General features: G+C 42.5%; 1 protein-coding gene and 1 non-coding gene across 12 annotated transcripts in view; both read left to right on the forward strand.

Annotated features, from left to right (window-relative positions):
* The window catches only part of TUFT1 (tuftelin 1), a 41,977-nt gene that overhangs the window by 1,236 nt on the left and 17,491 nt on the right, over positions 1-23,250 (forward strand). For 8 of the 11 annotated variants that reach the window (XM_086718217.1, XM_086718223.1, XM_086718224.1 and 5 more), the window contains exons 2-3: positions 20,682-20,756; positions 21,151-21,252. In XM_086718217.1, coding sequence (XP_086574343.1) covers positions 20,682-20,756; positions 21,151-21,252 — 177 coding nt within the window. Of the gene's footprint in view, positions 1-19,889; positions 20,086-20,681; positions 20,757-21,150; positions 21,253-23,250 lie in introns of those variants that run through there. The other 3 variants (XM_086718222.1, XM_025935012.2, XM_086718225.1) reach the window with 2 other exon arrangements.
* On the forward strand, positions 2,287-2,391 carry LOC112849066 (U6 spliceosomal RNA). Its single transcript, XR_003222515.1, has one exon. It is a non-coding gene; the product is annotated as a U6 spliceosomal RNA (small nuclear RNA).

The following is a 23,250-nucleotide window of genomic DNA, read 5'->3' on the forward strand; positions in this document are numbered from 1 at the left end:
CAGAACGGGTGTGTACTGTTCCATCCATTTTTCAAGCTATTGTGGGTGAGAGTGAAATGGAGCCGAGGTGATGGGGAGTTTGTATCCCTCCATTCCTCCTCCCTCCACTCTGTATCTGTTTCCCTTGCTCCCTTCCACTCCCAGCATGCCCCCTGGGGAGCTAAGGCCCCTGGATTATGGCTCTTCTTCACAGAACAATTCCCTAGAGTAGTTTCTCATCTCAAGTACAGACCGTCAGTTGTGTTCCCAGTCCCCTCTCCGTTTCTGTCCAGTCCGTTAGTATTTCTGCCATATTTCAGGTCTGGCTACTGCCCAAGCCCAGTCCCTCATTTTCTGTAGTTTCTTACTCCCCCAGCTATGGAACTCAAGAGATAGGGAAGAAATCCATCTATTGTGTCAGCCCCAAGTCCTACTCCATTCTCTTGCTCACTGTTTTGGAATGGTTGAGGCAGGGAGAAAGAGTATGAGGAAAATAAAGGAAAGGAGTGTGCTGGGCTTCTTTTTGCTTGCTGTGAAAAAGAGATCCAGAAAGATTTTAAGACCAAGATGTTGGTACTGTTCAGAATGATTTTGACATATTCTTTTGTCCTTTGATATTTTCTTGCTTGCCTTGAGGGGTAGAAAGAGTCAGTAGGAAAATAGTGAGCAAGGAATTCAGTCAGTTTCCAGCCATGGATTAGTTTGAGGCTAATCAGAGACTTCTAGAACAAGGGGAGACAGAAATTCCCTTTATTCTTTTTTCCTAGGCTGGACTTGAGAGGTATTTTACTTCAAAGGTGTGAATGAAATGACCATTGCCTGTATCTGTTCTTGGAGACATTCCTGAGCTCTTATGGAGGGGGAGGCAGTAGTAAACAATCAGTCGGGGACAGGCTTTGTCTTGGGATTCCTCTCCTCTGAGCCAGCCTGAAGATAGAATTTACTGCTCTGGACAGTCACCAGGAGGCTGTAGTGTATGTTCACACCATCGAGTGAGTGCTCAGTGCATGTGCAAAGTGAGTGGATAAGTATATAAATGAATGGATGTGTCTCCTTGTGTCAGCAGTGTAGACAACTTAACCAACTAGTGTGTCCTAGTGGGAGTCAGGACCCTGGGACTCTGTTGGTGTTTCCCGACCAGCCAGGCTGTGTGCCTTGGTGCATCACACTTGGACATGGAAGCATGGCTAATGCACTCTGGATTGTTGTTGTTAGAGGCAGACGGAGCAGGGGCAGTGAGCCAGTGGTTTTCAAACTGCAGATCGCCACTATGACCAGTAGGCCTGAAATCAGCTTAGGGGGTTGGACCCGAGCATTAGCAAATAAGTAGATTCCAATTAGATGACATTCTGGAACAGGCAAAACTGTGGAGACAAAAACAACAAAAAAATCAGTGGTTGCCAGGAGTTTTGAGCATAGAGGGGAGATGAATAGAGCACAGAGGATTTTTGGGGGGCAGTGAAAAAACTCTGTGATAGAAGTGTTTATCCTTTTGTCCTAACCCACAGAATGTACGGCATTCACTTTACTTGAGTGAGCCCTGAGGGGAATGATGGACTTTTGGTGATTATGTTGTGTCAGTGTAGGTTCATCCTTGGTTTAAAAAAAAAAAAAAGTACCATTCCAGTGAATGATATAGATAATGGAGAAAGCTATGCATATGTTGGGGCAGGGGGTATATGAAAAATCTCTGTATGTTCTGGCTGATTTTGTTGTAAATCTAAAAATTCTTTAAACTAAATAAGGTCCTTTAAGAAAAAGAAATAGAATTAGTGCTATCACAGTGTTACAGTGGACATTTTTGGCAAAAATTTAGTTTCAGTTATATGTATGTATACACATTATATATATGTATGTGTCTGCTTATTAGATCTTCAGGTAAAATTTGTTTTAGGTCAGAGAAGCTTGCAAGCCACTGTAGTGAGTTATGCTGGCAAGGAGAAGCACAAACAAACCTCAGACATTTTTATTAGACATTCGCATTAAGTTCCTTTGGTTGTAAGCAACAGAGACTATCCAGCTAACTTAAGCAGAAGAGGAATTTATTAGAAGGAAATGGGCAGCTCACAGAAATTAAGGGAAAGCTTAAAAAGTGTGAGCCAGGGGCACCTGGGTGGCTCAGTTGGTTAAGCGTCAGACTTTGGTTCAGGTCATGATCTCACAGTTGGTGAGTTCAAGCCCCATGCCAGTCCTGTGCGGACAGCTCAGAGCCTGGAGCCTGCTTCGGATTCCGTGTCTCCCTCTCTCTCTGCCCCTCCCCTGCTCTCTCTCTCAAAAATAAACATTAAAAAAATGTGAACCAAGGCTGTCCACATTGGCAGCACATGTACTAAAATTGGTACACTACAGAGAAGATGAGCATGGCCCCTGTGCGAGTGTGACACGCAAATTGGTGAAGTGTTCCCTGTGTGTGGTGGTGTTATAATAGCATTGTATGGTGACACATGGTAGCCACACTGTGGTGAGCACAGCATATTATATGGAGTTGTCAAATCACTACGTTGTACACCTGAAACTAATAGAACATTGTGTGTCAACTCTACTTCAGTTAAAAAAAAAAAGTGTGACTCCAGGTCTGTATAAGTGGAAGGAACTAATGGAGGGTTTCTACAGGTGGGTGAATTGGTTCCAGACCTTTTTGCAGTTCTACCCAAGATCCCAAGGAGAGGGCATCATTGGCCCCTCACCTGCCTTGGCCAGGGCATTGTGGAGGTCCTTGACGGACAGGTGCACCAGCTTACCCAGGAAAGGAGAGAGGTTCTCCAAAGCAAAGCCCAAGTGCTCTTATCAGTAGAGGAGGATGGAAACTGTGTGGCAAAAGCAGCAGATGTTCAGGGGCGCCTGGGTGGCTCAGTCGGTTAAGCATCTGACTTCAGCTCAGGTCATGATCTCACGGTTTGTGAGTCTGGGCCCCGCGTCGGGCTCTGTGCTGACAGCTCAGGGCCTGGAGCCTGCTTCTGATTCTGTGTCTCCCTCCCCTCAGCTCCTCCCCTGCTCGCACTCTGTCTCTCTCTCTCTCTCAAAAAAAAAAAAAAGATTAAAAAACAAAAAAACAGCAGATGTTCACTACATTGGACTTCAGTTCGAATGATCTCGGTTTCTTTTTCTTTTTAAATCATTTTTCAATCAAAGGAATATATGTTCATGATTTCTAAAAGATCTAATAATATCAAAAGGCTTTTTAAAAGAACATAGCAGGCAGGTTCCTACCCCAAGCCCTGCCCCATGGAAGTAGCCACTTTCAACTCTTACCTCTTTTGTTGGGGTTTACCCCCCTTGTTTCTAAATAATATGCTTATAGTGATACTTCTTGATTTGTCAGTTTTAGATGTCTGTTGACTTCCTGCTGTAGGAATTCTAGAAAAGTTTATGCTCCCACTCCTTACACGTTCCCTTTCCCTTCTCCCATCCTCCCAGTGTATTTACATAACAATTTTTGCTAAACTATGATTTCTGTTAATAGCATTGTTAAGAACCTGGTCCTGGGAATCTGCCCTATAGTGGGCTGGAGTCAGGGCTTTGATGTTTGTTTTGCCCAGGATCACTTCAGTAAATTACTTAATCTCTTGCATCTTGGTTTCTTCATCTGTAAAGTGGGGATAATAATTTCACCCTCTTCATTAGGTTGTTATAAGGATTAAATAAGATAATGCATGTGAAACATTAAGCACAAGGCCTGGCACATGGTAAGTGCTCAGATGTTGGCTGTTATTTTCTGCTTGCTCTACTTAATGGCTTAGAGGAGACTGTATTAGCCTCTCATGAGACCCCTGCCCAAGGGATGGAGGGAGAGTCTGAGAACTCTCTGGTCTGGTCAAGGTTTGCTCCTTCTCATTATGTTAATATTTATTCTTATCTGTTCCTTTCCCCTTTCTTGTACCAGTGGAGGGTCTTAAGGATGCGAAGGGGCCTGTAGTAGTGTAACTACTCTCTTACCCAGAGTAACCTTTGCTAGCACCAACTCAGCTAGGACAGGTTTTAGACGAGTGATGGTCAGCATTTGTATCTTGGCATCCTGCTCTAGGTCCCTTTCCTCCTCCTTCTTTTTCTGACTCATGGGTCAGGCAGCTGGTGTCCTATGATGCTCTGGGCCCCTTGGTAAGAGGATTTTAAGTAATCTATCAGTGTTACCCTTCCTTAGAATATTCGTATTATTTTCATCTTCTCTAATTTTTTTGTCTTGATCAATCTTGGCTAGAGAGTTTCTCTCAATGCCTGGGTGGATTTGGAATTTTTTCATCACCTACCGTCTGAACCTTTGTCTTTACCCTGGACTTGGTGTTATGCCTAATTTAGGATCTCAGAAGCTGAGTTAGTTTAATACCAAAGTCTTTCCTGAGCTCCATTCCTTTTAAAAAAAAATTTTTTTTTTTAAACTAAAGTTGTGATTTATTGAAGGCTTACTATGGGCCTAATTTTTCTGTAACCACTTTAATTAGGTATAACTCATGGACTGCACAAATAACCTATTTAAAATGTACAATTCAGTGGCTTTTCGTATATTTACTGAGTTATACAGTCATCAACACAATTTTAGAACATTCTCTTTACCTATAAAGAAATCCTGGGGCGCCTGGGTGGCGCAGTCGGTTAAGCGTCCGACTTCAGCCAGGTCACGATCTCGCGGTCCGTGAGTTCAAGCCCCGCGTCAGGCTCTGGGCTGATGGCTCAGAGCCTGGAGCCTGTTTCCGATTCTGTGTCTCCCTCTCTCTCTGCCCCTCCCCCGTTCATGCTCTGTCTCTCTCTGTCGCAAAAATAAATAAACGTTGAAAAAAAAAATTTAAAAAAAAAAAAAAAAAAAAGAAATCCTGATCCATTAGCAGTCACTCTCCATTCTCTCCCAACCCCTTCAGCTCTAGTCTCCTTTCTTTGTCTGAGATTTCCTGTTGTAGGTATTTTATGTAAATGTAATCATATAATATGTGATCCTTTGTGACTGGCTTCTTTCAATTAGCATGATGTTTTTATGGTCGATCCATGTTGTAACATGAATCCGTACTTCACTCCTTTTTTTTTTTTAATAATTTTTTTTAGTGTTTATTTATTTTGGGGAGAGAGAGAGAGAGAGAGAGAGAGAGACAGAGAGACAGAGTGGGGGAGGGGCATAGAGAGAGGGAGACACAGAATCCGAAGCGGGCTCCAGGCTCTAGGCTCTGAGCTGTCAGCACAGAGCCCGATGCGGGGCTTGAACCCACAAAGTACAGGATCATGACCTGGGCCAAAGTCAGACACTCAACCGACTGAGCTACCCAGGTGCCCCTCATTCCTTTTTATAGCTGAATAATATTCCCTTGTATGGATATATTTTCAGATATGTTCTTCATGGATAAATGTTGGTAGACATTTGGGTAGTTTCTGCTTTTTGTCTATGATGACTAATGCTGTTGTGAACAATTTACTTACAAATTTTTGTAAGTAAATATATTTTAAATTCTCTTGGAGAGACATACCTAGGAGTGGAATTGCTGGGTCAGAATATTTGCATTTTGAAAGAGGATTCCACTGGAGTCATTGATGCTTACTCCAAAGGAATGAATAAAGTCTAAAATGGTGAAGACCCTGTCTCTCTGACACCAGGGTGGGGAAGAAGCTCCCGGGCAGAGGAACCTTTCAAGTTTGGTGGCTGCCTGTTGCTTCCACTCCTGACACCTGGCCCAATCTCACCCTGTAAATTCCTCCTCACACCATTCCAACTCCCCATTCATTGCCAGATTCTTACTTTCCAGAGCACTATAGCTCACGTCTCCAAGCCTGCCAGGAATTTGGGGAATTCTGAGCTCTACCAGGGGATCTGGGATAGGAGGCTTACCCAATCACCTGGCATTTAGCGCCAGCGTTTGCCCATATTTTTCTGGGGTGGGAGGTGGGGTGTTCACCCAGATGGTTTCGGTTCCAGACACATGTGCTCAGAGAATGTGAGATGAGCTTCCCCGCCTGCTGGTAATTATGGTACATGCCTCTTTGGGTCACAATGCAGAGTTGTGAAATACCTTTGTTTCCTCGGGGTGGGGAGGTTTAGTTAGGGGAAGAGGTATGTGCTAAGGAGGCTGGTGGCCTAGATTTAAGTCTGGCCAGCAGAGGCAGGAAGAGGAGAAGAAATATAGGGTACGATGGGGATGGGTAGATGAAGGAAGAAAAAGGAAATGGTCTTCTAGGATCTGGGGGCACAAAAGCAAAAAAATGACAAAATGAAAAGTGAGGGGAGGGGGCGCTGAGGAACTGCCCCTTCATTCCAGGCTGGCTGAGCCCCTAGTGGGTTTCCTGAAAAGAGACTGGCTCAGCAAAAGGGTATCTCCTTCAGAGTTGGGGATTCAGGAGCCCACCTCCCTCCTTGTACACACTCACTGTTAGGCCTCTTAGGCCCCAGTGGTTCCCTGTGCTGGGTGTCCGGGTGATGAGAAGGGCTGCCCTGTTTAGGGTACCACCCTAAATCCTTTTTCTTGTTTCACCTCCCAATCACCCCATCAGCCTTCTGCATAGTGCTTGTCCAGCCCATGCCTCTGGGCAGGTAGCCAGACAAAAGGCAGACACCTGTTTTGTTGGCTAATCTGTGAGGAGGAGCGAGAATAATTCTTTGTGTCATACTCAACAGAAGGCCATTTCTGGGCTTGAGAGCCCTGTAGAAGGCAGGACCAAGGCTGCCACATACCTCTTAGTGGAGGGGCTTGGGAGCCTCAGCCAAGAGAGGGGAGGCCCCAACCACCCCCATCTGGCCCTCTTTGACATTTCGGGTCTTTCCTTGTCCTGGCCTCTTGGGAACCCGTGTTTAAGTGGCTGGCTATTCCCATTTCTCAGAGGGGAACCCTGAGGTTCAAACCTGCAGTGGTTTGAGAAGAGACCACATACATTTCAGGTGGGAGAGAGGACAGGACTGAAGGACCAGGTGATGGGGGAGTGGTTTATAGAGTGCAGACGTATTGAGGATGCTGGTTTCCAGCTCAGGGATGATCTCCACTGTGCTTACTTCCTCCTGGAAAGACCCTGACCCTCACCTGCCACCCATCTCTCGTGGCCGCCAGAGCAGCCTGGGGAGTGGGAGCAGGGGAAGCTTATTTTCCCATACATCCACAGATCTTGGACAGATCTGCCCCTTTCCACAGGAGCCTGGAGTGTGAGAACCTCTGGGGCCTCCCTCTCTATCTCCCTATCATTTCTCCCCAGTGTCTTGATCTCTAACCCCTCAGCTATGTGTTTATCCCCTCCCCGCACTGAGGAGTGACTCACAGCTGGAGATTTGTTTGAACAGAGGTGAGAGGCTGCCTGTAATTTGGAGGTGGCTGGGCTTCTCCCCAAGAATGTTTATGAGGTTAGAGGCTGCTTACCTTGTGATTAGCTGTTTCTTTTTCTCTAGAGAAGAAGGCTCTACTTCTGTCGTGACTTTCAGGGAGTCCCCAGTGGGACTACCCTGCTAGACATTTTGGGGCATTCCTCCAGCTCCCCAGAACTTGCTCACAGCCCTGAGATTACTCTGGCTCCAGAAGACAACCAAAGGCGCCAGAGAAGGGCCGGGTTTTCCTCCTGGCCTCTGGGCTGGGGCTGTGGGTTGAGGTTCGTGGCCTTGCAGACTGGATTCTCTGGTTCTGGGGGCTTGAGGTGCCAGAGAGAAATCTAGATTTGTTCAAGGGCTTCATTTAGACAATTGGGCTCCCCCACCCTCCCCGGGGCTCCTCAGAAAAGTAATGCTGTCTCACTTTTGTGAAGTGATTTATGGTTTGAAAAGCACTTTCACGCTATCTTACATATCTTCCTACCCTGCCTTAAGCGTAGGCAGAGTAGGTTATTATCACTCCTATTTTGCAGATAGAAAACTGAGGCCCTGAGAGATAAAGTGATTTGCTCAAGGATTAATAGGTGTCAGTTGGACTCAGACCCCACCTCCAACTCCAAGTTTAGCACTTTTTCTTGCCTTCTCTTCATTTACATATGAGACTGGTGCTGCACAAATACATTTTTGTTGCTAAAGTTTAAAACACTGTGCAAGTATGGACTGAAGGTCCCTTTACTCCCCTGTCCGTCTCTCGTTTAATGCGTATAAGTGCAGTGCTTTTCCCATGTACTTGTATTCTGGAAATGCTCTGTGGCATGGTGGTTGGGAGCAAGGACTCTAGAGCCACAGGGCCTGGGTTTGGATCCTGGCTGTGTCCCTTATGAGGTATATGGCCTTAGGCAAGATACTTAATGTCTGTGCTTCAGTTTTCTCATCCATAAAAGGAGAATGTTGATAATAATATTTACCATCTAGTTTTATAGTGAGGATTACATGAGTTACTATATATAAAGCCCTTAGAACAGAGCCCAGTAGGGCTCAGTACATAGTAATTGTTATATATAGGAATTGGCAATTACTGTGAATGTACATATTATGTAGTTAAATAAATAAGAAGTCATTTTTTTTAATGAATTGGCGACTTGCTTTTTTTCTGTGCTATCTTGAAGATCATTTTCTGTCAGTTCATAGAAGTTTATTTGTCAGCAGTGTAGTATTCCGGAGTATGGATGATACTTTATCCATACTTTTCTACTAGAGGGTACTTATGCAGTTTCCAGTTTGTAACTATTTGTAAACAGTATCATAGTCAACAGTTTTACACATATATCTTGGGACAAATGTGTGTGGATTTTCATAGAACATATTCCTTTTTTTAAAATGTTTGTTTATTGATTGGGGGGGAGAAGGAGGGGGAGAGAGAGAGAGGGAGAGAGAGAGAGAGAGAGAGAGAGGGAGAGAGAAGGGCAGAGAATGAAGAGAGAGAATCGCAAGCAGGCTCTGGGATGTCAGTGCGGGAGCCTGACTTGGGACTTGATCTCATGAACTGTAAAATCATGACCTAAGCCAAAATCAAGAGTCAGACACTTAACCAAGTGAGCCACCCAGGTGTCCCTCATAGAGCATATTCCTAAAAGTGGCATTACTGGGTCAAAGGGTTTACAAAATATACAAACACTTTTCATTAATATTGCCAAATTAACTCTCAAAAATACTTGTATAAACTTACACTCTAACAATATATGAGATTACTCTTTTTCTCTGCACCCTCACCAATCCTGGATATTATCAGGATCTTTACTATTTGCCAATCTGTTGGTCTAAATATGATATTTCTGCAGGATTTACATGAAGAAAAGTACATTGCTTTATGAAAAGCAAGAAAGAAGGCTTGTATGTATGGGAAGTTTTAAAGCATAAGCAATAAAATGGACAGCTGTGCACTGAACTCTCAGTTTAAGAAATAGAACATTACCGATCTTTCTGAAGCCCCTGGGATCCCTCCTAGTTCATAACCCTCTGCTTCCTTCAAGAAGTGATCACTGTCTTGAATTTTGTGTTTATTTCCTTGCTTTTTGTTATACTTTTCCCACATGCACAAGTGATATAGTGCTTGGCTTGGCATGTTCTGAACTTTACATTCATGGTATTGTCTGTGTTCTCTAGTTTTTTTTTTTTAAGTTTATTTTTTAATTAATTAATTGTGAGAGAGAGAGACAGAGAGAAAGCGAGAGCAGGGGAGGGACAGAGAGAGAGGGAGACAGAATCCCAAGCAGCCTCCATGCTGTCAGCTCCGAGCCCGTCACAGGGCTCAATCTCATTAACCGTGAAATCATGACCTGAGCCGAAATCAAGAATCGGTTGCTTAACCAACTGAGCCACCCAGGCATCCCTTAAGTTTATTTATTTATTTATTTGTTTGTTTTTATTTATTTATTTATTTATTTAAGTATCTACACCCAGTGTGGGGCTTGAACTCATGACTCTAACATCAAGACTCCTGTGCTCCTCCGACTGAGCCAGTCAGGTGCTCCTTCTGTAGCTTAATTTTAAACTTACATTAATTTGGAGATTCATGCATCATTCACTCATGTTGATGCATGAAGCTGTAGTTCAGTTATTTTCACAACTGAATACTAGTTCATTGTTCTAATACGCCAGAGTTTATTCATCCATGTTCTTATCAGTGGACCATCTGGGCTGTTGTCAGTGGTTAGCCATTACAAACAATGCTGGCATGAACAATACCTCTGCATGCTTTCTCTCACCCTTCTTAAATATGTGAGTCTAATGAAATTCTCTCCAAAGATAACTCATTGTTTGGTTTGTTTGTTTTTAAAAATTTTTTTTAAATGTTTATTTCTGAGAGAGAGAGAGACAGAGAGAAACAGAGGGCAAGCAGGGGAGGGGCAGAGAGAGGAGGAGACACAGAATCAGAAGCAGGCTCCAGGTTCTGAGCTGTCAGCACAGAGCCCTACTAGGGGCTCCACCTCACAAACCGAGAGATCATGACCTGAGCCGAAGTCAGTCCTTAATCAACTAAGCCGACTAGGTGTCCCGATAACTCATTGTTTTAACTTACATTTCCCTGATTACTGGTGAGGTTGAGCATCTTTCCTGTATTTTTAAATTTTACATTAAAAATTTTTTCGAATAGGGGCGCCTGGGTGGCGCAGTCGGTTAAGCGTCCGACTTCAGCCAGGTCACGATCTCGCGGTCCATGAGTTCGAGCCCCGCATCGGGCTCTGGGCTGATGGCTCGGAGCCTGGAGCCTGTTTCCGATTCTGTGTCTCCCTCTCTCTCTGCCCCTCCCCCGTTCATGCTCTGTCTCTCTCTGTCCCAAAAATAAATAAAAACGTTGAAAAAAAAAATTTTTTTTTCGAATAATAGATTTCGTCTAGCCCAGTATAGGCAAAGGCTATCCTTCCAACAAGTGATCAGCATAAAAAGAAATTATTTGATCTTTTTGTACTGTGTCTTTGTACAGAACATCTCTATTTGGACTGGCCACATTGAATCTCAAGCAGGCTCTGTGCTATCAGCACAGGGCCCGATGGACTCAAACTCATAAACTGTGAGATCATGACCTGAGCTAAACTCAAGAGTCGATGCTTAACCGACCCAGGCACTCCTCAGTGTGTATTTTTTGAGAACCTACTCTAAGCCAGGCACTGTGCTAAATAAGCTAGCCATGTCTTCAAGGAGCTTATGATTTTACTGGGGAAGTTGCATAAATAAGTACTTATAAAGAAATGAGGTCAGTGTTAGAGTGTAGTATAGGGTGTAGTGGGTGCAGGGAGAGGCTCTGACTGAGGAGTGCTGGGGTGAAACCCGTAGAGAAAGGATGCCCGGGCTGGGAATTCTCCAAAGAGGAAAGGGAGGGGAAGGGACCTAGAAAGAGAAAACAACATGTGCATTTATGGGGTGGTGAAACATGTATTACATTGGAAGACTTGTCAACAAAAGAGATGTAGATTTGGGTACAACAGGATCAGGAACGTTTGGGATAATTAGAGTGTAGGGTACAGGTAGGATAGTGGGCGATGTCCACATGTTATGTGGTATAGATAATGATAGGCCTAATCCTGAGGGGATTTAATACCATGAGGAGTTTTAATTCCTTTTAAAGATTTTATTTAATGATGACATATATATAGAGATGTACATAGATCATAAATGTACAGTCAAGTAATTTCACAAACTGGACACATTCCTCTATCCCGCATTCAGATCAAGAAACAAATCATTACCAGCACCGCAGAAGCTCCTGCTTCTAGTCATTTCCCCCTTCTAGTTGTTACCTACCCCCATCCTTTGGGGGTAACCACTATTGTGACTTCTAAAGCATATATTAGGTTTGCTTGTTTTGATACTTTTTATATAAGTGGAATCATTTATAAGTGGAACACATTTTGTGTTGGAATTCTTTTGCTTAACATTTCTGGGACATTTATCCATGTTGCATGTACAGTAGTTCATTCTTTTTCATGGCTATATACTGTTCCATTGCATGACTATACCACAATTAATTTGTCCATTCTACTTTTTCTTTAAAAAATGTGGTTTTAAGGGTGCCTGGCCGGCTTCATCAGAAAAGCATGTGACTCTTGATCTCGGGGTTGTGAGTTCTGGCCCCACTTTGGGTGTAAAGATTACTTTAAAATCTTTAGGGGCGCCTGGGTGGCTCAGTCAATTAAGCATCCAACTCTTGATTTTTTGCTCAGGTCATGATTCCAGGGTCGTGGGATCACGCTTCACCTCAGGCTCTGTGCTGAGCATGGAGCCTGCTTCAGGTTCTCTCTCCCTTTCTCTCTGCCTGCCCCCCCCCTCAAAAAAATAAAAATAAATAAAATCTTAAAAATAAAATGTGGTTTTATATATGTATGTTTATAATCTCTATACCTTCATGGGGCCCAAACTCACGACCCTGAGATTAACAGTTGCATGCCCTGGGGTGCCTGAGTGGCTTACTCTTGATTTCAGCTCAGGTCATGATCTTTCAGTCATAAGATCGAGTCCCCACCCCCTACCCCCCACCGTGAAGCCCTATGTGTATCAGGCTCTGTGCTGAGCTTGGACCCTGCTTAAGATTCTGTCTCTCACTCTGCCCTTCCCCTGCTCCCTTGCTTTCACATCCTGTCTCACTCTCTCTCTCTCAAAAGAAAAAAAAAAGTTGCATGCCCTACAACTGAGCTAGGTGCCCCTATCCATTGTATTCTTGAACATTTGGATAATTTCTAATTTGGGGCTACTATGAAAAATGCTACTGTGAACATTCTAGCATCATTTTTTTATGAGAATTTTTTTGGGTGGGTGGTGGGGGAACATAGGTATGCATTTCTGTTGGGTAGATAACTAGGAATTATAGGGTTTGCAAATGTTCATCTTTGGTAGATATTTCCAAAGAGATTATGGTAATGAGCAATGCTGCCATCAGTGTATAAGAGTTCTGTTCCATAGCCCCCAATGTTTATTTTTTATTTTCATTTGTAGTCATTCTGATGGGTATTTTGTAGTATTATTGCCTTGTGATTTTAATTTCTAATTCTTCATTGATGATGACTGATGAGACAGAACCCTTTTCATATGTTTATTGACCATTTGGATATCCTCTTATTCAGTGTCTCTCTCACACTCAAAAAGAAATAAACATTGAAATTAAAAAGGTTTGCCTTTGCAAAATTTTAGTTTTTCTCTTTACATTTAAATCTGCAATCCACTTGAAACTGATACTTGTATACAGCGCAAGGTAGAAGTTGTACTTTAACTTATAAGCCTATGCTTATGGAAAATATTTTGAAGAGGAGCATTATGTCAAATTTTGAGGAACTGACACTTTTGTGTATCTACGTGTTTTAGTCACTGTGTTTTCACTTAAGCATCATACTGTCCATCTTACCAATGAATACACTAAGGCTAAGGGAGAATAAATCAATACACACAACAAATAAAAGCCAGAGTCAGTGTTTGAGCCCAGGTCTGACTGTTCCAAATACGATTCTTTTTCTGCAAAGAAGAGAGAAAGTCAGTTGGGCTTGAGGGGTCATGGACCAGGCAGTAAATTTGGGGGTGATCTAGGCACTGTTGTATATCATCTCATTCTGTCAAAATAAATATATTTTCTAAAATACAAAAATAAATATATAAGAAATAAAAAGAGAATTTGACAGTAATCTACAAAAGGGAGGGCAGGGAAAGGGGCTTAGGTTGAATACCTAAGTTTAATTAGTTTAATCTATTCAATGGAGTACTGGTGGCCATTAAAAGCCAATTTTGAAGACTGTTTAGTGTGATGGAAATTAAAGATGAAATATTAAAGGGAAAAAGAATCTGCCCCTTGCCCACTCACACTGTTTCTCTCTCTCTCAAAAGTAAATAAACATAAAAAAAAGAAAAGAAAATAGAATCTTTTATGTTCATGAGAGATATTAGTCTGTAGTGTTTTCTTTTCTGTCTTTATTTAAAAAAAAATTTTTTTTTTAACGTTTATTTTATTTTTGAGACAGAGAGAGACAGAGCATGAATGGGGGAGGGTCAGAGAGAGGGAGACACAGAATCTGAAACAGGCTCCAGGCTCTGAGCTGTCAGCACAGAGCCCGACACGGGGCTCGAACTCACGGACTGCGAGATCATGACCTGAGCCGAAGTCGGCCGCTTAACCAACTGAGCCACCCAGGTGCCCCTCTTTTCTGTCTTTAAAAAAAAAAATTTTGTTGGGCCACCTGGGTGACTCAGTCAGTTGAGTGTCCGACTCGATTTTGGCTCAGGTCATGATCCCAGGGTCGTGGGATCTAGCCCTGTGTCGCTCCGTGTGGAACCTGCTTGAGATTCTCTCTCTCTCTCTCTCTCTCTCTGCCCCTCTCTCCCTCCCTCCCCCTCTCTCTCCCCTTCCCTCCCCTCTCCCTCTCTCTCCCTCTTCCTCTATCCCCCCTGCCATCCTTTTCCCCTGCTCACATGCTCATTCTCTGTCTCTCTCAAACTAAATAAAACAAAGAAACAAACACATAATAATAAAATGGTCTTTGTCTGGTTTTGGTACCAGAGTAAGACCAGCTTCATGAACTGAATTGGAAAGGGTTTTCTCCTCTTCTGTTTTCTGGTTGAGATTATGGGCGCCTGTGTGGCTCAGTCTGTTGAGCATCCAACTCTTGATTTTGGCTCAGGTCATGATCTCACGGTTCAGGGGATTGAGCCTCATATCAGGCTGTGCACTGGTGGTGTGGACCCTGCTGGGGATTCTCTCTCTCTCTCTCTCTCTCTCTCTCTCTCTCTCTCTCTGTCTCTCTCTGCCCCTCTTATTCTCACACACACTTGCACACTCTCTCTCTCTGAATAAATACATTTTTAATAAAGTCTTTTTTAATCTGAAAAGAGATTATGTAGAATTAGTGCTAATTTCTTACATATTTGGTAGAATTCTCTAGTGGAAGCACCTGGGTCTGGGTATTTCTTTTTTTAAAAAAATTAAAAAAAGGGGCACCTGGGTGGCTCAGTCGGTTAACCGTCCGACTTCGGCTCAGGTCATGATCTCACGGTTTGTGAGTTTGAGCCCTGCATTGGGCTCTGTGCTGACAGCTCAGAGCCTGGGGCCTACTTTGGATTCTGTGTCTCCCTCTCTCTCAGCCCCTCCCCTGCTCATGCTCTGTCTCTCAATAATAAATAAACGTTAAAAAAAATTCTCTAAAAAATTTAAAATGATGAATTTAATTTCTTTAAAGTTACAAGGCTATTCATATTACCTATTTTATATTAGGTAATTTGTGGTAGTTTGTGTTTTTTGAGGAATTGGGCCATTTTGTCTAAATTGTCAAATTTATGTTCATAGTTGTTTTAGTGTTGTTCATTGTGTTGTTTGCAGTCTTGTTCATAGAGTTGTGCATAGTGTTCGTAGAGTTGTTCATAGTGTTCATGGTGTTGTTCATAGAGTTATTCATAATGTTGTTCATAGAGTTGTTCATAGTGTTCATAGAGTTGTTTATGGTGTTGTTTGTAGAGTTGTTCATAGTGTTGTTCATAGTATTACCTCATGCTTTTGATATCATGCTAGAGGTTTATCAATTTCAATGATCTTTTCAAAGAACGAGCTCTTCATGTTGTTTAGCTTCTTAGTGTTTAGAAATTTTCCTTTTATCTTTCTGTTATTTCTCTCTTTTTAAAAATGTTTTATTTAGTTTTGACAGAGAGAGCGCACATGCGTGCAAGTGGGGGAGGGGCAGGGAGGGGGGGAACAGAAGATCTGAAGTGGGCTCTGTGCTGACAGCAGTGAGCTGAGTGGGGGCTTCAAGCTCATGAACTGTCAGATCATGACCTGAGCTGAAGTCAGATACTCAACCGAGCCCCCCAAGCACCCCTCTTTCTATTATTTCTCATTTCATTTCATTGTGGTCAGATAACATGCTCTAAATGATTTCAGTTCTTTCAAGTTTGTTGGTTTGTTTTATGGCCCAAATTATTGTCTATCTTTATGTTCTATAGGTACATGCAAAGAATGTATACTCTGCTATTGAGGGGAGTGTTCCATAACTGTCGATTAGATCTTGTTAGATTTTTGTCTAGTTTTATTAATTTCTCAGAGATAGGTGTTGAAGAAGTCTCCAAGTATAATTGTGGGTTTGTTAAAAAAAAAAAAAAAAAAAAAAAGAAGGGGGAATGCCTGGGTGGTGGCTCAGTCGGTTGAGTGTTCGACTCTTGATTTCCGCTCAAGTCATGATCCCAGGGTTGTGGGATCAAGCCCCATGTTGGGCTCCGAGATGAGCATGGAGCCTGCTTGGGATTCTCTCTCCCTCTCTGCCCCTCTCCTCTGCTTATGCATGCTCGCTCTCACTCTCTCTCTCTCTCTCTCAAATGAAAAAAAATAAAAATTTAAAAATATATTTAGTTGTGTATTTGTGTATTTCTCCTTTCAGTTCTTTGGGTTTTTTTTTTTTAAATAAGATTTTATTTTTAAGTAATCTCTACACCTAATGTGGGGCTCAAACTCACAACCCCGAGATCAAGAGTTGCACATTATTCTGACTGAGCCAGCCAGGCACCCTCAGCTCTTTAGTTTTTGCTTCACATATTTTGCAGCTTTGTTGTTTGGTGTATATCCATTTGGGGTTGCTATGTCTTCTTTGTGGATTGACACTTTTACATGATATAATATCTCTCTCTGGTAATATAATATCTATCTGGTAATATATCTGGTAATATAATATCTCTGGTAATTCTCTTTGCTCTGAAGTTTACTTTATCTGATATTAATATAGCCACTTTTGCTTTCCTTTAATTAATGTTTGTATAATATACCTTTTCCCATCCTTTTACTTTTAACTTACCTATATGGTTATGTTTAAATATGTTTCTTGTAGACAGCATGTATTGATTCATGGATTTTTTTTTTTTTTTTTTTTTTGAGAGAGGACACATGAGTAAGGTACAGGGGCAGAGGGAGTGAGAGAGAGAATGTTAAGCAGGCTCCATGGCCCACCCAGAGCCTGATGTGGGGCTTGATACCATGACCTGAACCAAAATCAAGAGTCAGACGCTCAACTGACTGAGCCACTCAGGCACCCCTGATTCATGTTCTTTAATCAACTCTGCCAATCTCTGTTTTTTAATTGGTATATTTAGACCACTTACATTTAATGCAATTATTGGTAAGTCTGCCATTTTATTTTTAGTTTTTGTTCTCTATTTTTCATTAATCTGTTTTATTTTTCTCTCCCTTCCTGTGGGTTACTTGAAAGCCTTTTAGGATTCCATTTTGATTCATTTGGTTTTTTGAAAGTCATCCCTTTGTATAGATTTTTAGTGATTGCTCCAGGTATTACATTTGTATAAATATAACTTATCATGGTCTACTGGTGTTGTCATTTTACCAGTTTGAATGAAGTATAGACACCTTACCTTCCTTTACATCCCTTTATCCTCTCCCATTCATAATATAATTAAATATTTCCGGGGCACCTGGTGGCTCAGTTGGTTAAGTGTCTGACTCCGGCCCAGGTCATGAGCTCATAGTTAGTGAGTTTGAGCCCCACGTTGGACTCTGCTCTAACAGCTCAGAGCCTGGAGCCTGCTTCAGATTCTGTGTCTCCCTCTTACTTTGCCCCTACCCCACTTGTGCACGTGGTGTCTCTGTCTCTGTCTTTCTCTCTCTCTCTCAAAAATAAATAAATAAATACATACATACATACATACATACATACATACTTTCCTCTGTGTATACTTAGAACCAAATCAGGCAGTGTTCTAATTTTAGCTTCAACCATCAAACATACTTTAGATTACCCAAGAGTAAAGAGAAAGCCTAATGTATTTATCAATATTTTTGTTTTCCATGTTGTTTCTTTGTTTTAAAAGTTTATTTATTTATTTTGAGAGAGAGAGAGAGCATGTGCACACACGAGCAAGGGAGAGGGAGAGAGAGAATCCCAAACAGGCTCCATGCTTCAGTGTGGAGCTCACAAACCATTAGATCATGATCTGAGCCAAGATCATGATCTCAGCTAAGATCAAGAGTCAGAAGCTTAACTGAGAGGCATCTCTATCCATGTTGTTTCTATCTTTCTAATGTTCTAAGGTTCCTTTCATATTGTTTCCTTTCTGTTTAAAGATCTTTTACAGCCTTTTTAAATGTAGCTGTATTGGTAAGAAATTCTTAGTTTTTCTTTACATGAGGACATCTTAATTTACCCCCTTATTCCTGAAGGAGAATGTTTTTTGGTCATAGGATTATTGATTAAGAGGTTTTTTTCAGCACTTGAAAATAATGTGCCATTTCCTCCTGGCCTTCCTAGCTTCTGATGAAAAATCTGCTGTTTAATGAAAGTGCTTCCCCCATATAGGTAACTTGTCATTTTTCTCTGATGTGAAAAGATGTTTTTCTTTGTTTTTAGTTATCAGACATTTAATTATGTGTTTTGGCATGATTTGGGGGTTTATCCTATTTGGGATTTGCTCCTTGAATCTCTGGGTTTATGTCTTTTGTAAAATTTGGAAAGTTTTCAGACATTATTTTTTTTAGTACTTTTGCAAATTTCCCACTTTTTCCTGTCCATCTGGGATTCTGATGACATGTATGGATGAGATGATCCCTCATTGCCCTGATCTAGCCTGGTTGTCCATGCTCTTCCAATTAGAATGCCTGGGTCCATATAATAAACTAGACTTGATGATCTTCATTGGCTGATAACTCCTTTATTTTGGCTGAGGGATGCCCCAGCTTTCCCCAACTGCCTCCAGGTATGGAAGGATGTTGTTTTAACCAAAGTGTACGTCTGTGTCCTGGGGAGAAGAGTTGGCAGCCGCTCTGGCTATTTTGAAATCCTTTCCTCTTCCTTCTGGTGTAATGTTCTCTTGAACTAGATATCATGGAGCACTCGTATTTGTTCAGAAAATACTTAACCCGGGTAGAGGGCTGTGGCACACAGCAGCCCATGTGAGTTAACAGAAAGGGCAATTCCTCGTGGAACATAAGTAGCTGAGAGGCAGGTGCCATAGGAGGCCCTGTGATGCCAAGGGAGCTCAAGGAGGTGAGGGTATGTTTCCCACAGGATGTAGGGACGTGTCACAAATATGGCATTTGAATGTGAACTTTTGAGGGCCTTAAAGATGCCCAATGGGAAGAAAGGACATTTAAGGACATTTAAGGACATTAAGGACATGTAAGGCAAAGGTGGGAAAGCCTGGGAGGTATTGGACAGGGAGCAATGAGAGGCAGTAACAGAAGTGAGTTGACCCCAGACTCTGGAGGGCCTGAATGTCCCCCCCCACTGAGGATCTCTCTTGTATTTGGTAGGAATTGAGTGTTTTGTAAAACCAGCTACATTGCCAGAGTTAGGGAGGGTGAAGGGCCATGTGGGAGTGTCTTCCACCTGTCCCAAATTTGGGTTCATTCCAAGAAGTGGGAGGAGGCTAATATCTGAGTACCTCTCTTTTATGTGGCAGAGACCTCTAGACACTTTCCGTTGATCTTCAACAAAAAGCCCCCATGTCGGATGGTAATGTTGCCATTTTACAGTGCAGTCTTTGAGAGTTAAGTATCTGACCACAGAGACTGATTTCTTTTCCACCAAGTTCTTTTCCTTATTTAGGAAGGACTGTTCCCTTCCCAGAGAACTTTCTCACAACTCCCTGGGTGGGACACATTCTTTTCTTCCTGCTCCTTCCAACAGCCATTTGGAATATTAGGAGGGTTCCTTAAAACCTGTTAAGGGTAAGATGGCATTTATACTCCTGTACCTCAAGGTCACTTTTGTCCTTGGATAGTTCAGCATCCATCTTCCCTTCATTGCCTGGGAGAAGCACATATTCCCTTTTTATGCTCTCATAGTGTTAAAGTTGGAAGGAGCCTTAGAGATACTTAGTACAACCCATTATTTTTCTGGTGCAAGCCAGAGGCCCAGTGTACCTAAACCTCTTGTCCAACTCTACACATAACACAGGTTATTGGCAGGGTTTGGTCCTCTCTGCCCTGCTTACCTTCCCTCAATGTTGTTATCTCTCCAAATCTCCAGCCCCACTTTTTCCTTTTACCATATGATTTCCCCCTCAATGTGTTCTATTTTCTCCGCTGTGTGTGTGTGTGTGTGTGTGTGTGTGTGTGTGTCACAGTGTATTTTTTTTTTAATTAAAAAAAATTTTTTTATGTTTATTTTTGAGAGTGAGAGAGAGCACAAGTGGGAGAGGGACAGAGCACGAGTGGGAGAGGAGCAGAGAGAGAGGGAGACACAGAATCCAAAATAGGCTCCAGACTCTGAGCTGTCAGCACAGAGCCCGATGCGGGGCTCAAACCCATGAACTGTGAGATCATGACCAGAGCCGAAGTCGGACGCTCAACTGACTGAGCCACCCAGGTGCCCCTCACAGTGTGTGTTTTTTAAACCTTCTTTGAGTTAGGAAAGAAAATATGCTTCTTCCTTTGAAATTAGGCTCATCTACAGATAAGTACCTATTGTCTTGCCTTCTTTCATTTGGATATTTTCTGTATGCCTTAGAGAACTAGGGGTTTGGATTCAAGTACTGTCCTATAGTTTGGTTCAGGAAGGATATCCCAGTCTTGTGAAGTGCATCAGTAACTCCTGGTTGCCTGTCAGGTGCAGGAACCCTACAATGGGGATGAGGGCATCCCCCTCTTCAAGGCTGGGGAGAGGGGAATCCACGTAATGTGCTTCCTGTAATGTAAGGACCAAGGTGGCTAGCCCCTCTGGAGCTACACAGAGCAATAGTCTCTGGTGTGGTGTAAAGAGCACTGTCAGAGGATCCCGAGACCTCCTGCTACCCAGGAATGACTGATATTGGGCAAGCTAATGTCACCTTTTCAGACGTCAGCTTTTCTTATCTGTTAAATGATGATAATAAGGACCACCCCACAGGACTGGCAAAAGTGCACTGGTACCGGTAGTGGACTGTAAAGGTAAGGGGTGATTGTTGCTGTCATTGTCATTATTAGGGGAGCGTGGACATTCTAAGGCTGACTCTACAGAGTGAACTGACAGGAGATGAACTTGAACACATAGCCGAGAAGGTATCGAGGTTTCTGGTGGGGTGAGGCCTCTTCCCCTCAGCCAGTTCTCCCTCCTTGCTGCTGACTCCTTACAGTGCTGTCTGGAGCCATCCCTGCTGCTGCTCAGGGTCACTTCCTATCAGACACACCCCCTGAACTCAGCCTTGTGCACTGCTTTGGGGGTGGGGAGGTCCCACTAAAAGTAAAACTAACCTGCAATTTCTGCTAATTTTCCCTGTCCGGTGTTGCTGCTGTGTGGCTTCTGGTAGAGGTTGAAATGAGTTTTTGGAGGGAAAATCAGACTAACCCTTTAAATCTTTCGAGGAGCAGGTGTTCTGCATTGGTCAAGGGACAGAAGAAGTTCTGGGCTTGTCATGATTTCAGAACCATTTCTCTCTCTCTTTCTCTTTGACAGGCGGGTAGGAGGACTTTTGCCATGGTGTCTGGCCGCTCAACCAGCCATTCGTTGGCCTCAGAACTGGTGAAGTCCAATGATGGACACGAGGAGATCATTAAGGTAAACTTTGCTCACCTCCACTCTTCCTCCCTCCCCTCTTTCTCCTTACAGGCATGTGACAGGCGGCAGCTGACTTTGCCACAGGGACATTGTGGTTTGACTTGGAAGAACCAGACCTGTAATGCGAGTTCCTGGTCATTTCCTGGAAAGATCTTAATTAACACCAGGAGACCACAGTCAGTTTGTAGTGACTTTGGTGCAGTCCAGACCCAGGCATGAAAATGGATGAGGTGATCTTCCTAGGTGCCTATCCCACTGGCCATATTTAGCTGCTGGAGGTTGTGGAGTCAGGTGGGAGGTGTGTTTATGGAGCTTTTTTTAAATAAAAGAATGTTCATTATTTCTTTTTTTTAACATTTATTTATTTTTGATAGAGAGAGAGAGCATGAACAGGGGAGGGTCAGAGAAAGAGGGAGACACAGAATCTGAAACAGGCTCCAGGCTCTGAGCTGTCAGCACAGAGCCCGACGCGGAGCTTGAACCCACAGACCGCGAGATCATGACCTGAGCCAAAGTCGGACGCTTAACCGACTGAGCCACCCAGGCGCCCGTCATTATTTCTTTTTTAAAGCTCTTTGAGGGGTGCCTGGGTGGGTCAGTCTGTTAAGTATCCAACTCCTGATTTCACCTTAGGTAATGATCTCATGGTTTGTGAGATTGAGCCTCGCATCAGGCTCAATTCAATTGTGTTTTGAGAGTTTACATGTAGGTATAACAGATGAATGTCACCACACTTTCTCCACGGTGTTATTTTTGTTGTATTTGAAATTAAAAAATAAATAAATAAATAATGTTTATTTATTTATTTAATTTTTTTTTTTTTTTTTACATTTATTTATTTTTGAGAGACAGAGTACAAGTGGGAGGGGCAGAGAGAGAAGGAGACAGAATCTAAAGCAGGCTCCAGGCTCTGAGCTGTCAGCACAGAGCCCGACCCGACGCAGGGCTCGAACTCACAAACCGTGAGATCATGACCTGAGCCGAAGTTGGATGCTCAACCAGCTGAGCCACCCAGGTGCCCCAATGTTTATTTATTTTTGAGACAGAGTGCAAGCAGGGGAGGGGTAGAGTGAGAGGGTTCTGCGCCGACAATAGCTAGCCCCCTGTGGGGCTCAAACTCATGAACCATGAGATCATGACCTGAGCTGAAGTCGGATGCTCAACTCACTGAGCCACCCAGGTGCCCCTATATTTGAATTTTAAAATAGCAGTAAATAGTCTAAAAGAATTACTGTTCTTTAAAAAAAATTTTTTTAATGTTTATTTTTTTTTTTGAGAGGGGTGGGGAGAGGCAGAGAAAGAGGGAGACACAGAATCCCAAACAGCCTCCAGGCTCTGAGCTGTCAGCACAGAGCCTGATGTGGGGCTTGAACCCATGAACAGAGAGATTATGACCTCAGCCAAAGTCAGGTGCTTAACTGACTGAGCCACCCAGGCACCCCAAAAGAATTACTCTTGATGATTAATTAAATTTACCAAAAAGATGATTTTAATTTTTGAGATATAAGGGTTCCTTATAGGTTCTGGATAGTAATTAGACCCATATTAGATATATGATTTGGAAATATTTTACAAAACTTTGTCCTTTCTGTATTTTGTTTTTTACTTTCTAAATGGTGTCCTTTGAAACAAAAGTTCTTAATTTGATGAAATCCAATTTATATATATTTTTCTTTTGTTGTCCTTCTAGTGTCTTATCTAAGAAGGTTTTGCCTAGCCCAAGGTCACAAAGATGTATTTCTATATTTTCTTCAAAGAGTTATAGTTTTAGCTCTTACAGATAGGTCTATGATCCATTTTGGGCTAATTTTTGTGTATGGTATAAGGAAGGCATCCAGTTTCATTCTTTTACATGTGGATATCCATTTATAGCAACATCATTTGTTGAAAAGACTGTTTTTCCCCCCATTGAATTGTCTTGGCACCCTGTCAAAAATTAGTTTAGTGTATTTTTATTGTATTATTGTTTCTGGACTCTCATTTGTATTCCATTGAATT

This window comes from Puma concolor, chromosome C1 (genome assembly GCF_028749965.1).
Source record: "Puma concolor isolate L17-30 chromosome C1, mPumCon1.1.hap2, whole genome shotgun sequence".
Taxonomy (NCBI): domain Eukaryota; kingdom Metazoa; phylum Chordata; class Mammalia; order Carnivora; family Felidae; genus Puma; species Puma concolor.